Source organism: Halictus rubicundus, chromosome 4 (genome assembly GCF_050948215.1).
Source record: "Halictus rubicundus isolate RS-2024b chromosome 4, iyHalRubi1_principal, whole genome shotgun sequence".
Classification (NCBI taxonomy): Eukaryota; Metazoa; Arthropoda; class Insecta; order Hymenoptera; family Halictidae; genus Halictus; species Halictus rubicundus.
In genome coordinates, this window is record NC_135152.1 from 2,948,377 (window position 1) to 2,965,062 (window position 16,686).

Genomic DNA, 16,686 nt, shown 5'->3' on the forward strand with positions numbered 1-16,686 from the left:
TCCCGATACAGTGCTGCCCTCTACTCATTTTTAGCATGGAGCAGAACCTGGACAATTTTTAGCATGAAACAGAACCTGGGCAGCTTTTAGCATGTAACAGAACCTGGGCAACTTTTAGTATGGAACAGAACCTGGCCAACTTTTAGCATGTTTTCCATGTTTTGCATGTTTCATGCTAAAAAGGCGATCTCACAAAAGTGGGAACGCCGAAATCCCAGGTGTGAGCACTCTCATATCCTCTGTGGTAATAGTTTAAATAAAGATTCGAGTTTACATTCATGAATCCATAGATGGCTTTGCATTCGTTTATTTCCCTCGTGTATTTGCCATCTCGTTCATAGCAAATCTATGGTCAAGATAGCAAATGAAGTGATGGGAAGTTCAAATTCAAACGAAAACTGGTGGAAACATCGAATGATATTATAAAATATTTTGATTCGGTCGAAAGAGGTGAATTAACGCGAACATGTCGGATAGCATAAAGGTTGCAATTAAAGTGAGACAGTAATCGTACAGAACACTAATTCATAAGTGATAAATAAAGTTGGTAATTTTTATAATCGTATTGTATAAAACTATTTTTATTAAAAAATATTTTACTCGGAATATTGCTATACATACAATGTACAAAATTATTTTATACAACTGATGTTATACTATGTTATATCTCACGATTCGTTGGGTTTTGATTTTTTCACTTTGTATTTAGGTGCGAATTTTTTCGGCCTCTTCTCGCCAACTTTTCTTTGAAAAAGATCTACGAAAGAAAGTTTACCAATCAGTACGCTTCATCGACTCAATTAATTGAAGAGTATAAAATCGGATAATTACCTTTGTCTGGTTCTTCTCCTACTTCATCTCGATAATATTGTGCATCATCGTCGTCTTCCACTGTGTTCTCTTCAACTGATTCTTTCGCGATCTTTCGCAATATCGTTTCGCTTTCCTTCTTCTTCTTCTGCATACCCTTTAACGATTTCTCCTTGTGTTCCTGCTTCTCCTCTTCTTTTCGTCTTTTGTTTTGTTCCTGAATCTTTTTCCTTTTCTCCTTCAACTTCTTCTTTTCTTCTCGTTTCTTTTTTATCAGCAATTTTTCTTCTTCCGATTTGTGAACATATTCGTGGAAAAGTACTTCGCCATCCAGAAGTCCGTCTTCGATTTTAATTAACTGAAACAAATTTTACAAAATGTACTGCCTATCGGTCATTAGAATCATCAACGAAAAGGAATCACCTACCTCCAATGTTAATCTGGGTCCTAATTCTGACAATCTAATTGCACTCGTGGTATTCTCACGATTACCACGCGAAGACAACGTTTGTGGCAGCGTGACTTGGCTTCCAGGATCGTCTTCAGCTTCGCTCTCGGAAACAGTTCCTTTCATCAGAAACTCGGAAAAGTCACCGCATTTGGACAAGTTTGGTATCTTGGCTTGTACTATCTTCTTAACACCTTTAGATAAACCAACAGGCACTGCTCGAATAGCATAATGTCTGAGATCAATCGTTTTCGAGGTTGGATTGTAATTTAAGCACAAACACCTGCGAATTGTACTTAAATTTACCTAAAGCATTCCAAAGGAAACATTTCTTTGTAATGCTATATATTATCTAGATGATCGTTTAGAACATACATAGTTTGTATCAACGTTTAAACTTACTGTAGTTAAATTTATGGTAGGGAACATATTTTGAAACATCGAAGCGATAAGCTTCAATTGCATACCTTCTCCGCTAAAATTGTTTAATACTACCAGTGGAGAATTTTTAAAAAGTTCTTCGAACACCATCTGTTTTTTTAACATAGATACCACATCACGAGCTAGCGAGAAGCTATGTACTTTAAACGAAAGCGTTGGTCCTCTTGGCAACCTGCAACATATTCGTGGTTTAATCGTGCTACAGTGTTTCGTACAAGCAATAGAATATATTAACTGTGTTTATACCTGCATAGTTTAAAATACATTCCTTGCTCTGTTTTCGTGAACATGCACATGTGCGTAACGTGAAGCACGCTCGCGACGGATAAGAAATCTTTGATCGTGTTCCGTTTTCTCTCCTTCAACGACGCAGCTGTGAATGGCTCCATAATCTTACGGAAATCTCGAGTGAGCTCCACTATGTGCTCCCCAGGTAAACCGCGATGAATGACAAACGAATGCGGTGCCTTTACTAAATCTAGATTTTCTTCCAGATTAATTTGTTTATTCTTTTTTACACAACGTCCCTGTATAACGTTCGTTCATATTCATTATTTTTGTATACCATTGTCTTAAATTTAATCTGATAATTCAGCCGCATTGCCAACAAAAAGAGAAAATGAGATTTGTAATTTATGAAAATATTTAAAAGACTGAAATTCATTTAAACTTGAGGAAAATACAAACCTTTTTACGGCGCCCCATAGTGTTTCTTTAAAAATTGAGGTTAGGTTCTCTATCACGTGTACACAACAGACTGCTGTGAAGTTGCCGCTATTATGAATGCAGGTTAACCACAATACGATACCTTCAAGATTATTAAAATCACTATGTATTAGGTGTTTTTTTTTTAACTTGGAAACTCCTTTCAGTAATGATTTTAATTGATCCAAGGGATCATTCATAAATACTGCTTCTTTAATTCTTATGACTGTGACATAACACACTGAGAAAACATACAGTACAAGAACATATATGTATCGTAATGTAACACGTTCATTGTTAAACTTCGGTTACCTGGGCAGGTTTTAAATTATTTTTATGTTGTTTTCAAGAATAACAATTGATTCGATTGAATTCACGATAATATTCATAAGGAAGAAAGATTAACGGTTTCGTAATATTCTCACGTGCGCCAGTAAGAAGTTTTTCATTGTCCCGACCTCAGAGTGTACTTTAACAAAAGATGTTCTGATTTTCTAATAATTATTTTGCATCGACCATTATTATCGAGAAATATTTCTCAGGCACGGTACCGGAAGTACATAATCAGGGGTAAGACTTCTCAATATAAAAATGTCAGTTTCTTGTATTTTTTAGTTTCCATATCAGTTTTTAAGATTAACAAATTACAGGCACTCGGAAATTGTTGATAGTATAGATACATTCCTTGAAAGGCGGACAGACGAACAAAAACTCTGGAAAGGCAAACTATGGTGTATGAGGTGTACGAGTCTGAACCTCATGTAGAGGCCGTGCTGTAGAAGATCGCAAAACCACGCGGCTTCCCTTCTCATTATGAATCCTGGAAACGGCTACGGTTATTTACCGCGTGGAAGGAACGATTCATTGTCTGGAAGCGCGGGAACTTCGATGCGCGACTTGTTAAGCGAAGAAAAGTCTTCTCACGGTGCAAAGTTCACGGCCAACGCGTCGATCTCTATCTACCTAGCCGAGTCTCGGTCTCGGTCTTGGGGACCCCTCCGAGTCCTTACACGCTGACAAATTACGTCGCCAATGACAAGGATTTAAAAGCTCTTCGAATAATGACCAACTACCACCACCATGCCCTTGCCTCCTTTTAATAAAAGGAGGTTTCCTAGTTGATACTACAAATGTTGAAATAATTAGGTTTATAGGATTATCGAGGGTTACGCGACCTATCGAGTGGAATCGTCGCGAATCTGTGTGTAACGCTGTAACTAAGGGCTTCGGAAACAAACGCTGTGATTATTTATTTCAAAAAGTCCCCCTATTACGCTACGTGTGCCGGTAAGGTAGGAAACGACATCGAAATGGTAACATTTTTTTTCGAAATGCCTAAAATCTTTCTTGCGATTATCATTTTTATTAAAAAGAAACTTCTTTACAAAATTTCAGTCAATCCGGAGTATCGGAGTTTTCGGAAGTTTAGCCTAGACATGAGCATTGGATTCGAAGAAGATCTAAAAAACTGGTGGGACCAGTGTTCAACACACGCCCTGACCTTTGCCAATCAATTATGTCCTGATGGTTTATCGGTACACGATACGACGAGTTCACCGTCTGCTGGTCCGTTCCGCATCCTTGATCCTCGGGCACGCTTCGAGCAGCGAATAGAAGTGCGGTGGACGCGACGCGTCGCGTTAAGCCAACGTCCTTAACGACAATAATAGATCTCACGCGCGATTAATTGCGCCGATGCCACATACGATGCAGTTACGTGGAACCGTTGAATGCGCCGGACTCAGCCGGACTCGGCTCGGCTCGACTCGCTCCCCGGAGACGAAGCAGAACTAGCAGGAGGCAGCCCCGAACGGGGTAGCGAGAACAGACGACGAAGACAAATTCCTGACGGTAGTTCCGGCTTCGTCCTCTGTCCGTGGCCGTTACGCTTTGAGCACCATGTGATTCGTTAATGGCAACGCGGATAATAGTCGCGCGGTACGGTGCACCGGCTGCTCGTCTCGAGACTCGAGGTAACGTCTGCCATATGCCAAGCTGCAAACCGGCCGTGATTTTTCTCTGCGTCTCTTTTGCCTGCTCCGCGCCGCGAGCCGCGAGAAAATCGAAATACAGAAATGTACTTGCGCGCGGACCCCCCTTCGCTCTCCAACCATCTACGCCCTCGACTTAGGTCCGTTTTATGTCCCAAGTCACACAATTGACAAAACAGTGAAATATGTGTGGAATCGACACGAGGGGCAGATCAGGGTTAATCTGCGAAAAGAAGGTGCAGTATTTTTACCCTCTCCAAACGATGGTACTACTCTTCGACCTTGACCGCGAGATGTCACCGAATCGCCATTCAATAGGAAAATGGTACCCTCAGCCACATTACGTGGACGTTAACGGGAGAAAACTGTTTGAAACGTTAACACAGTCCTACGACCCATATAAGAGCGCGGATAAAAGCTTAGTTTTCTCTTATGGAATTGAAGAACGGTTAGACGCGTGGAAACTTGGCTTTAAGGCGCACCGTTGCACCTGTACTCACTGAATGCCCTCCGCTGGCACTCCTACCTTACTGAGCTTGCCTGCAAAGTACCAATAATGCCTTCGAGCGGCGTAGCACGTGTTCTACACAGGCAGACGATGAATTTCGTCTGTCCCGAGAGACGAATGACCCACAGTATTTATTTAAATAAGCCGGTTTAACAAAAAAAAAAAAAAAAAACGAAACTGGTTTCACGAACTTCGTCGATCGCTCGCAGATTTGCTGGCCGAGGCCGAGGTCGAGGCAGTTGTTTTATATCGCTGACAACTCATTTCGTCGTTTGGAGGCGGTATTTCTACGAATTTCACCATTTTTTCCAAAAGAAAGATTTATTTATCTGTTCATATATTATCATTTTTATTAAAAAGTATTATCACAACGAAGTAAGTACAAAAACACATATGTGAAAACTATATCCGTCATTTGGAGACACGGGAGGTCTCAACAACATATGTTAATCATATAAAATTAGGAATCTCTGTCTAAGATATAAAAAAGCCAAGGCATATCATGATCGTGATAAAATGAAAAAAATAATAGCGAAGCTTAGCTAATTATTTTCAAAAACGCTGTTGCGTCAAAATTCTTTTTACACTAAAAAATAATTATTATCACATTGTCGATACTGTTAGAAACGTAAGCTTGATAACTTCAGTTTCGTTTTTCTTAGAATAGTAGGGTCATTGAAAATACAATTACTTTTCTTCTCTCTTGGAGGTGTTGGAAGAAGATTTTTGGCTTGTATCGGAGGACGTGGAGGAACAAGTGCAAGAACTGCAGCTGGAGGAAGTCGTCGAGTCGCTCGAAAGGTTGTATGGACGTAAACCTAAGTCTGCAAGCTGAAAATTGGCCAGATCAACAGGGGTTTTCGCGTGTTCCTCGCGCCACAAGGAGGAAGTTGCGCTGCTATCGCTGAGATTCGTTCTCTTAACGCCAGGCGGCAGGTCCAGCTCGATAGGGTCGTAATTAATTGTTTTCGTGCCGTACATTTCGCAAATGATTTTCCTCGGTGTCTTTCGGACCGATTTCTTTTTCGAGACCGTTCTCTTCCTTCCGACTCGAAGCTTCTCCTTCAACAAATACTTGGATTTGATTCTTGGCAAACGGGGAGCGAAATAATTTGGAACGAGTACGGCGGAGCGGCAGTTTTCGGACGAAGAGGAGAAGTACCCGGTGCGTTTCTCAACGATCAGAGAATCATCATCCTTGTTCGTAGGCGGTCCATTTCGTTCCGCGGTCTTTATAGCATCGTTCGATGTGGAGAGCTTTACTTCAAGGTAATCCGCCGTGGGTGCGACATTCTGCACGACGCCGTTCAAAATTCGTATCTTGTCGAATTCGTATTTATTCGTTAGGAAATGGTCCCCGACTTCGTAGAACGCCGACTCTTTGTAAACGGAACGTGGATCTTCTTCGTTGCAGAGAACCTTCAGAGTATCTGAGACGAAACTGTCCCTGTAATCACTTTGATCATCGTTGAAACATCGGTTCATGTTTATATCGCTACCGTGATACAGCCAAGCGATAATCTCGCTCGGACTTCTGCGTAAGTTGTGACCGCTCTTGGTGATCGGCAATCGACGATTGTCTTCGCTTTCCGACGATACGATCGTCGGCTGGTTGTCTATGTCATGCGTGAAATTCTTATCGTATATTCTCTGCTGAAACACAGCTCTATTTTAGAGACGTCAGAACACGTTTCCTTAATAAATAATATACAATGCATTTCAAAGTTATTATCGCGATCCGTCTTTATTTCGCGGTAATCCGATCGAACGGTAGAAGAATGGATACTACAAACGTAATACAAGGTGTCTCGGTCAAATAATATATCTCATTGTCAGATGACGATAAGTATGATAGATATATGTATACCTCGGTGATCTAGCCGAGGTACCGTAACCCTATGTTCTGTTTATTTTTATTTAGCAGAACAATCGAAGCACCGCCGCGAGCATCGTTTCATAAGAAATGAATGAAAAATATTTCTGTTTATGTAGGAAGACTGTGTTTACTCACAAGACGTTCACGATATCGTGGAAGCGTCACATCGCGCGACACCGGTCTCGACCATGTAGTACAAAGTGTTCTCATGTTGAAAAAATACGTCCGACCTGGGAAACTTTTCGATTCGCATTCGACCCAGTCGCCGGTGTCTTGAAAGTTGCCGAATTCGCTGTTGCTATTGCTTTGTAACGAAGCTGACGAGTCGCTGACGTACTCGAAGCTGATCGCCTCATTGAACCGCATTTTCCTTGAGCGAACAAATGTACATACGTACCTAATTGTGGGTAAAACACTGGTGAAAAACACTGGTCGCGGTATCACGATCCATCCTGTACAACCAAGAAAAATCGACGAAGCGCCATCCCACAGCTAACGAGGCAAGAAGTTTGAACGGAAGCTGATCGAGATGCGGATCATTGTTATCGACGCGGCACAAATTAGTTTTGGTCTTCTATGTACAAGTTCAAAGACCTAGCCAAGACTGCTGGCGCAACGTGCGATCAGGTAAACAAAAAATTTCTTAGAAATGAATACAATTGATTATTGAATCGCACTAACACGGTATTATTCGTGATGTCACGAAAGCGTTCAGGTGTTTTCCAACACATAAACCCGACTTCTCAGTCTCTTGTGTACTATCGGTTCGGTTCGGATCAAACAATAACAACAGTGCGCGAATGCGTACTCGGTGTAATTTTTACTTGACAGGTAACGTTCAAATTCATACTATTTATTAGTATTCTCTGTACATTTGGATTAACCTATAAATGTATTCTGAGGGCTGCAGCGATTCTACGCAAGTTTAAATTAATCGCTCATAAATATGTATATATGTCGACGTAATTGTTTATAAATATACGTAATGTTTTTTTACTTGATATGCTACGAAGCAAGACTAATTTATGTCGATGAATTTGATAAGAATTAATATCGAATAAGTTATTCGAATGTAAGATGGAAATTCTACTTGAAGATTAAGTGGTGGGGACCGATCCGTTTTTATGAATTTTTCAGTAAATCGCACTAAACTTGCGCGCATGCGCGATTGTTTAAGCATCCATTGCGCATTTTGAATTGCGTATTAGAAGTTGCTGTTCGCAGGTGTTCCGTCGTTACGTGCCACGTTCCCTATTTGTTCAAAGTCTATATTGTTGGTGCACGAACACAGTGATTAACATACTTCGTTAATTTGGATTGCAAATCCGATGGCAGTGTCAAACGAACCGCGCGGAAGTTCAGCAGGGAACAGGCGAACAGGTATGCGCTGTACGAGTCCGCAACAATTGTTTATATTTGCTGTTTCCGTTCGATTGTATCAACAAAAGGCGAGCAAGATTCGAATCTTGTTGTTCTCGTTTGTGGGGAGAGTACTCGAAATTCAATCGAACTTTGCTTTGCTCGACCAAACGGATGGATTTAATCTATTCAATGGGGAAGGTGTCATAACCTTCCGCTGACCTTTCGCTTTTTTATTTATTTGTCTCCTACCTTTTGCATTCTTGTGTGTCGTGTGATCAGTGTTGGTACAAAAAAAGAACGTACTTTTTTGTGTTATGCGATATTCATGTAGAACATTAACACGTTGACACTGTCAAAACTTCGTGTAGCTAACGGGGTTACAGAAGCGCGCTAACATTTTCGATCCCTAGCCGCCATATTGGTAATCCTATTTCCCAGCGACTGTTGGGAATTTTTATTGAACTTGAAAATCTTTACACGATTCGCGAGGAGGTAAACTAGCAATTAGCGCTACACCGGTTATATACCTGCAAGTACCGATACAATTAATACTAACACGAAACGTTAACGGAATGTTATTTCTACGACTGTAAAGGGAAACGGAGGGGGGAAGCGCGAAGCGTTTCTCTCAGAAATTCGCGTTTTAAATGGCGTTTTCCCTTGACAACGGAACGCTTTTAAACGATAATTGGTCCGCGATAATTCAAAATGCCGGTTTGTGGAAATTGCGGTAAAGCCGGCGGGTTGGCAGTCGTTGGTTTGCGAACCGATGTGTAACTAACGTGTCGGAAGTGATTATCGTAACGAGGAAATTGTATAATGTTACGCGTTAGCCGGCCGAGCGGAGCAGGTTATGCGAGCGTGTGTACGCGTATTTCGAAATTATTCGAAATTATTTGAAATTATTCGAACCGCGTGGGTACACCTTGCCGGTTGCACGCGCCTTCTTCGTCACAGCCTGTGGCCGTTCATAGTGGTTCCGATGCGAGAATTTTCGCAGCATTTTGCTAATATTAGAGGTACCCATATGTAATCAATTGTTTGCAAAGAATTTGTTTTGCCGTTAGTTCTGTACCGATCGTTGAAGAGGAAACACGTATTCTTTTACAATTTTTGGTAAAGCAGCCTGTGTTCAAAATATTCTAAAAAGTATAATTTTTTTACAAACCTGTAATAAAATGGCGGCGTCCATATTTTCCGAGGATCATATTCGTCATTGCATACTTTTTCATTTTCATGCGGGATTTAATGCAACGGTAACAACAAAGAAAATTTGCGATGTTTATGGAGATGTATTGAAGATCAACAAGTGTCAACGTTGGTTCAGGAGGTTTGCTGTCGGTGATTATGATCTCTCAGACAGGCCACGAAGTGGACGACAAGTTGAATTTGATAATGATACCCTAAAATCTCTAGTAGAAGCTGATCCAAAATTAAGTATACAAGAATTATCGAGAAGCTTTGGATCCACATGGTCAACTATACAAAGGCACCTACACGAAATGGGAAGGCATATAGGCAAGGAATATGTGTATCCCATCAATTATCTGAGACCAACAAGAATATTTGTCGATCAATTTGCACTTCATTGTTATCCAGATTTCGTAGAGATCCATTTCTTCGCAGAATTGTTACCGGAGATCAAAAATGGATTCTTTATGATAACATAAAGCGTTCCAAGCAATGGCTTTCTGCAAATCAAACCGCAATATCAACCCCTAAACCTAGCTTATCACTTAGAAAGGTGTTACTGTGCATTTGGTGGACTGACGTGGCATAATTCACTTTAAGTTGTTGAAACCTGGGGAAACAGTTACTGCTGAGTTGTATTGTCAGAAATTACAACGGCTGTATTCAGAACTATTGAAAAAGAGGGCATCTTTAGTCCACAGAAAAGGCGTAATACCGCAAATTGACAATGCCCGGGCCCATACACCGAACCTCACTCAGGAAAAAATCAAAGAATTGCAATGGGAAGTTTTACCGCACCCTCTGTACTCACCGGATATTGCTCCCTCTGACTATCATCTTTTCAGATCTCTGGAGCATTAAGAAATAAAACATTCACTTCCGCAGAAGATGTAAGGAGGCACCTTGAATCATATTTTGCTTCACGAACCGTGGGTTTCTATGTTGAGGATATGATAGGAATGGTGTTTCTCCTATCATAAAGCACAGCGTTAGTGAATAAGGAACTTTCTTTAATATAAACACTTGGAACTGTGAACTTAATATATATAACAGGTATGTCCTGCCTAAACCGAATCTTGTGTCGAACTTATTACATGTACCAGGTATGTCCTGCCCAAACCGATTATTTTATCGAACTGAACCTTGGGTGGACGTGCAACTAACGTCTTCCCCACTCTCGTCTCGTGTCGATCGTCATTTTTCTTCCGATCGTCATTTCGACGTATGACGCACACTCCATTTGGCTTTTTACAAGTTGTTACATTGTAACAGCCAAAGCGACGCCGCGCCTACGCCCCGACATTCCCGGATGTGAGTTTTACCTACAATGTGACTACATTATTTCAACATTCTATAAGAGAGGGATCGAAAATTTGCAGGAAAGATGGCAAACTGCCCTTGATAATGATGGAGATTATATAATACATTAAGAAATAAAAACTTGAGTTTAGTATAAAGTTTGTTTTAGATTTCAAAATAATTGATTACTTATGGGTCCCCCTATTATTTTTATCGTGGAAAACTTTACGTTCAAATTGCGGAAGTCTAACCGTTCGTCTCAATTTGATTGAATTCTCTCCCTCTCTATTGGTCCCTTTGTTTCGTGCGCGCCTATACGGAGACACGATCGACACGATAGGCGGATAATACGAAAATTCGAAGTGTCCGCACGTAGACGAACGATGGGCTCGTGAAACGGGCCACGAGGCCGGGTCAGCCACGAATAAAACCGCTCCTCGAAACATTTCTTCTTCGTTTTTCTCTCATTTTCTTCTTCTTTCCAGCCTTTTCCCGGAAGGAACGTCGACCGAATGCGTAATGGACGTGCATCTCCGTGAATGTGCACGCTCTCGCGAGGTGAATTACCTTGGAAAGCCCGTCGCATTTTTTCTCCCGTTCCACGAGAGCCTCTTTGTCGATTCGATCTTTGTTCGACGCACAGCTGGACTCCTTTGTACGGGGCCAACCACTTGATCGTCGCTCTTCGTCTCTTTGACGCGATTGTATAATATAATATTACGTTCGACGAACGGATACAGCGATTCTTCCTGTAATACCGATCGAACCGATATCTTCGGAATTATACGAATTTTTCGCTGCATTTTTATAAGCCCCTTCGTTCGCTTTCAGAGGCAGAAATGCAACAATTTGAAGGCTTTCGAGTGTAAAAGCCTCAAATCTCTGATCAGTTTAATTAGACGTTTATTGCACTATGCGTGACTTTATTAGTCTAGCGAGTCCCAAGTGCAATAGCATACTATATATAAAAATATATACGTTTCACGCGATACACAAGATAATAGCGATATGATAGATACATAGAAGATGTAATCTCTAAACTTTGTGTACTGTATCTTGACTCGCTGTACGTTGCAGCGAGCTCGTCGAACGGCCGCGCACTCGCTTCTGCACGCGTTCACGCTGTTGCCAGCGAATCGGATAGAGTGGTTCTTTCTTCGGTAGATAAGGGGAGGGCTGGTCAAGGAAATCTGATATTTTCATTGTAATTTGGTACGCGATAGAGACTGTTGGCTCCCCCGCGGAGCCAGATAATCGATAGCCAGCCCTGGATAGCCGGGTCTCATTGTGAGGCTAGAAGAAATTGGTGCACCACCTACGGGGCGCGAGTCTCTGCACTGGATTCCCCTGCGTAGATTATCTCTTCGGAGGTTTTCAAGGATGCTCGTAATTTACAACCGTGCGCAAGCGAGCGAGCAAACGGGCAAACGAGCAAACCAGCAAGCAACCAAGCAACCGGTCTCTGTTTTTCTCCGGCGCGTTTCATTGTACGCGACTTCCGAGGTCCTTTGTGCGCGCAGGCAGAACGAACGGATCCCTGCGCTCCCTCTGGAAAACCGTAACGAACGCTTGTCCTTGGTCCTCGATGCGACGGCTTCATTTCCAGTCGGCGATCGGTACGCCAGCTCGCTAATATACATGCGATCATAGTCATCGCCGAGCGAGACCGCCGATGATCCGTCGCTTGTCACGACCCGTGACAATGCCGTAATTACGGGGCATTCGCCGCCTAGAGGAAAAACGGGAGAAACGAACGTCCGACGATAACGAGCCCGATACAGAACACAGATATCCTGATGAGACAACTTATTAAAGCGTTCAACGGATCGGGCCAGACTTGCTAATTACGCTGAGAACGCTTCTCGACGTATCCTTCCGAGACTATCGGGATTATGAGGCGCGCAGGTAACGCGATATTAATCCGATTAATTGAAGTCGTTGCGCGTCGGTAATACTAATCAATCTCGAAACGCGGGAAAGGATACCGGGTACAGTTACCGCGATTAACATTTGGATACCGCACCGGTCCCGATGATCCTCGAGACTTTGCAGGATTTTGTCAAAGACATTTTACACCTTCGTCCGCAAGGATAATCGGTTGACCGTTGTTATGCGTCTCGGGATCCGGCGAGACGCTATCGAGCAGCGACTCGGTAGGTGGACGCAAAAGAGACTGCTATTAGATGCGCCATAGGGTTGCTGTACGCTAACGAGAGAAAACTGTAGTGTTACCAGTGTTGCTTTTATTATGTTTTATTTATGTCCAGAACAGTTGGAGCTTCTTGGGACAATTTCTGACATTGTAGAACTACCTTCTACATTTTTCTACCGCTCTTCTGGGCCAGTGCTCAACGATCGTGCGATCGACGGGGCTGGACGAATTGAATGAATTGCATCAATGCATCAATGCAAAATTTTCCTCGGTCGTTTCTCGGTTGCGCACGGTCTTTCGGAATCCTTTCCTGTAAAAATGTGTTGGTCGCGTGGTTCTCGAACCCGGCTGGCGCGGCGTGACGCGTTGCAAAGAGCCTCCTAGCAACGAGTTATGAGCTGTGCATTGCACGCACTTGTCCGCCACCGGAGAGACGCGCAAGATGGAGGAACAAGGGGAACGGCAAAAGAGGGAGGAGACGGAGAGAGAGAGGCGTGCAGGAACAGGCACGAGGATGGGGAAAGAAGTCTGCCGGAATGTCTCGGGAAGACCCTAAGGATTCCCAGCGAGAGCCGCCTGGAAGACTGTGGCTGCGGTGCTTTTGCGGCACGATAAAAACCATTGTCCGTTTCTTTTGCGCCTAGAAGGAGAACGAGATCGCGGAGCGAACGCTAATAGTAGCCAGCGCGCGGTGGGAAGATCGGAAACTCGGACCCCGGCTTCGTAATTCGAGAGTTTTTCGAATCTTTGATCGCGTTGGGACTTCCTCTGTTTCGATCTATACCTGGAGCCGAAGCTGCAGCATCCCCCTGCTCTTTCTCTCTCTCTCTCTCTCGATTACTTACAATTAGACTGCGGATCTTTGTGCAAAATAAAACCTTTCTGCATCAATTGCAAGAAACAGGAGCCGAATAAAAATGTAGGTTCTCTGTTCTTTCAATCTTTGCTCAATTTTGCCAGAAAAGCATAAAATCGAGTTTACTCGCAATTGAAGTATAGGTTTTATTTATTCCTCTTCGCGTAGCTACATTCCGAAAGGATTCCTAGGATTGGTTTAATTATCTTGAGTGGCTTTATTTTACAGTTGGCAATGTCCACGCAATTCCGGCCAAGGGGCCAGCTCCTGTTCGCGACGATATCATCAATTAGAAGGAATTGTATCGATCGTGACGAAGAACCCTGGGATCCTCGGGGATCATCGGGAACCCTCGCGAAAGGATTCTCACGTGCACGCGGATTGATCGCGGGAGGAAGGCGCCGGGTAAGACAGAAATTAATAACGGTATCCGTTTCTTTTGAATGGCAATCGTGTACATCGAAGCTTAACATAATGGAAGATGCATCTGAACGCATCCGGGTAACCTCCGCGAACCGCATGCACTCGGCGGCTATGCGGTGTAGGCGAGGGATCTCGAACGTCGGGGGATCGGATAATGGCGAACGAAACGCCTTTAACCATGTAATATCGTATTAATAGCTCAATCGATCGGTGCTGCAGTCGATTCGATGTAGACCACTCGATTAGAATCTCGCGGGAGAAAAAGTTTAATCGACGGACACTTTGATCGCGGTGCACCGAGATGGATCTCGAGAAATTCTTTGGCCATCCTATACCTTTTTATCCGCTACTGGAAAAATTGCTCGAGAAACGCTGAAAAGTTGTGCAAAATTCTGCGCGAAACTCTGTTCTCCACGGTCGGCGTGTACGTTCGATCGAGGGGACTGGCTCGATAGAATCGTGATCGATCAACGTTTGAAACGGGTCGCTGAAAACGTGGAGTCACCGCGCGGCAATCTGTTGCCGGCCGCAAAATAATGAAGACGGATAAGCGAATGTCCGCGTGACTTACGGATATTCGGAAGCAGAGGCAGCCGGGAACAGATGGCTGGTCGCGCGATTCGCGACGATTGAAATCGAAGGATTCTCGCGAATGGAATCGTGAACACGAGGAATCCGGGACGTTTCGCCGAAGTTTCCGTCGAGAGATCATTCGACTGAAATTCTGAAAAACAAATAGAATTAGAGACGGATGCGCCTCGAAATGTTTGAACGATCGGCTCGATCGAAGTTGCAAAGTAGCGTGAGGCCGCCTTCACCGAGGACAGGGTTAATTTCGACTCGAGTTGAGCATCGATGCACGATTGGTAGAGCAGAGATTAGCGTACGACGTTGTAATACGTTATTGCGACGACGACGTCACGAGGAGGAGGACAGAAAAAGGAAGACTGAACGAGTGGAAAGAGCCGGCGATAGAGAAGGAGAACGAGGAGGATGACGAGGACCATCGAAGTTGATGGCGGCGATGGTGGTGGTGTGGACCGTTAGTTGGCCCCAGCTCCACGGGAGCGTTGTCCGGGCATTCCGCGTTACTATTCTCCGTCTTCCTCCACTTCCTCCCTCTCTGTCTCCCCTTTCTTCTTCTCTCTCTCTCCCTCTTTCGTTGGTTAGCTTGCTCGTTTCTTTTTTTCCAGCTTTGTCCCACTCTCGACCGTTTCTTCGGGGCCGTTCCACCGGCATTCTCGACGGCAACGCCACCGTCGCGTCCTCTACCTCCCTACCAGCTACCAACCGGCCAGGATCCTCGTGTGTACCCCCTTTGCATCCCCGTGCTAACCAACGTCGTTCCAAAGAAACCGACTCTCCGCACCGCGCCGTTCCTCCCGTAAAACGCCCGCGATTTTTCCCCTCCGGTTCCTCCCGTATTTTGTTCTTATTCCATTGTTAATTCAACTGGAACCTTCGTTTAATTCTCTCGGTATCGAATCCCCAAGAAATGGTTCGAAAATTCTGAACGTACTCGAACGGCATTTATCGTGGTAGAGCGGCACCACCGGTAACCTTGAGTTTACACTGCTCGCGCATCAGTTCCATTCGTACATATGTATACATACGTATATCTGTATCCGACTGAATCCGAGTCGCAAATATTTACGTGGAACTTTTTTCCTCGCGCAAGATCACCGGTTCTACACCTGTTACATCGTCATCGAATTCCTCTAAAAATAAACGCCGTAAAAGATGTTGTTGACTCCGAAGTGGAAGTTGGACCCTAATGAATCGAACGCGTTCAGCGGGAAGAGTCGTTAAAAAGCTATCCGGCGAGGACGCGTTTCGAAAGTCCAGCGAAGTCGTTTTAGAAACCGATCTTTCGAGACTCGAGCGACAGACCGTGGACACGGCTCGATTACAATTCGCCGGATAATTATGGCCGGTGATTTACGAAACCACGATCTTTCCTAAAAAAAAAAAATACGACGGTCCTCTGTCGACACTGTCACACCTGTTTCGGCGACGCTCGGTTCGAATTCGTTCGGGCAACCTTCCTTTCTTCGACGTTGAGAGGAGTCTTGCCGTCGAGAGGTCCTTGATCCTTCGTTAGTCGTGCTAATTTTACCGTTAACGACACGGAGGAGCGATTTCGACTTCTCGCGAACGAACGCACTATAGTCACCGGCGTTGAAACGATACGATTTCGGGACCGTCGACCGTCGACTGTCGACGAAACGACATTGTTCAGCGAACTGAATGCCGGGTCGATCGCTGGGCCACTAGGTCCCCTGATGTGTTCCTCGCCGAGGATAACAGTTCACGGGTGTACCGTTCGCGCTAACGTTATCCTCGAGCGTTTACGTCTCGGCTTTGCATCTCGCGGGCGTGATCGCGACCAACGAAAGCGAGAAAGTGAAACACGCTCGTTCGACGAAAGCGAACGAATCCATTGCTCGTCTTATTATCTCTGCGCGTCGTTCCCGTTCGTGTTCGCGATCGTTCTTGTCCGAATTTCCACGTGCGTTGCACCTCTAGTCGCAACCTTGATCGCGAAACGGCTAACGGGGACACCGATCGATGGATCTTGCCGGCAACGTGACCATTTGCAACGCCCGATCTGTCCCTGACTATTT

General features: G+C 44.0%; 2 protein-coding genes and 1 long non-coding RNA gene across 4 annotated transcripts; 1 reads left to right on the forward strand and 2 right to left on the reverse strand.

The window, feature by feature from the left end:
- Positions 1–567: 567 nt before the first annotated feature.
- Ppan (Brix domain-containing protein peter pan) lies at positions 568–2,532 on the reverse strand. Of its 2 annotated transcripts, none has more exons than XM_076787479.1 (6): positions 2,387–2,532; positions 1,946–2,226; positions 1,661–1,871; positions 1,238–1,564; positions 832–1,168; positions 568–757 (listed from the first exon to the last, which is right to left on the reverse strand). In XM_076787479.1, exons 1-6 carry the CDS (start codon positions 2,402–2,404, stop codon positions 669–671), a joined length of 1,263 nt encoding a protein of 420 aa, XP_076643594.1. In that variant the 5' UTR covers positions 2,405–2,532; the 3' UTR covers positions 568–668. The 2 variants fall into 2 exon arrangements, with proteins under 2 accessions (XP_076643594.1, XP_076643595.1); XM_076787480.1 differs by having other exon boundaries at positions 1,946–2,282; positions 2,387–2,478.
- A 1,235-nt stretch (positions 2,533–3,767) lies between these two features.
- On the reverse strand, positions 3,768–7,350 carry LOC143353878 (uncharacterized). The gene is made up of 2 exons (XM_076787481.1): positions 6,915–7,350; positions 3,768–6,553 (listed from the first exon to the last, which is right to left on the reverse strand). Exons 1-2 carry the CDS (start codon positions 7,143–7,145, stop codon positions 5,591–5,593), a joined length of 1,194 nt encoding a protein of 397 aa, XP_076643596.1. The 5' UTR covers positions 7,146–7,350; the 3' UTR covers positions 3,768–5,590.
- Positions 7,351–7,530: 180 nt separating this feature from the next.
- LOC143353184 (uncharacterized) lies at positions 7,531–15,654 on the forward strand. The gene is made up of 3 exons (XR_013082087.1): positions 7,531–7,610; positions 7,917–8,159; positions 13,868–15,654. It is a non-coding gene; the product is annotated as an uncharacterized LOC143353184 (long non-coding RNA).
- Positions 15,655–16,686: the final 1,032 nt, after the last annotated feature.

Excerpts from the sequence above, each read along its gene's own strand:
- LOC143353878 (XM_076787481.1), bottom strand. The coding sequence starts at position 7,145 with ATGCGGTTCAATGAGGCGATCAGCTTCGAGTACGTCAGCGACTCGTCA. Across the intron at positions 6,554-6,914 it reads CACGATATCGTGAACGTCTT|AGAATATACGATAAGAATTT; the intron begins GTGAGTAAACAC and ends GTGTTTCAGCAG.
- Ppan (XM_076787479.1), bottom strand. Across the intron at positions 1,872-1,945 it reads ATGTATTTTAAACTATGCAG|GTTGCCAAGAGGACCAACGC; the intron begins GTATAAACACAG and ends AATATGTTGCAG. Across the intron at positions 1,169-1,237 it reads GACCCAGATTAACATTGGAG|TTAATTAAAATCGAAGACGG; the intron begins GTAGGTGATTCC and ends AATTTGTTTCAG.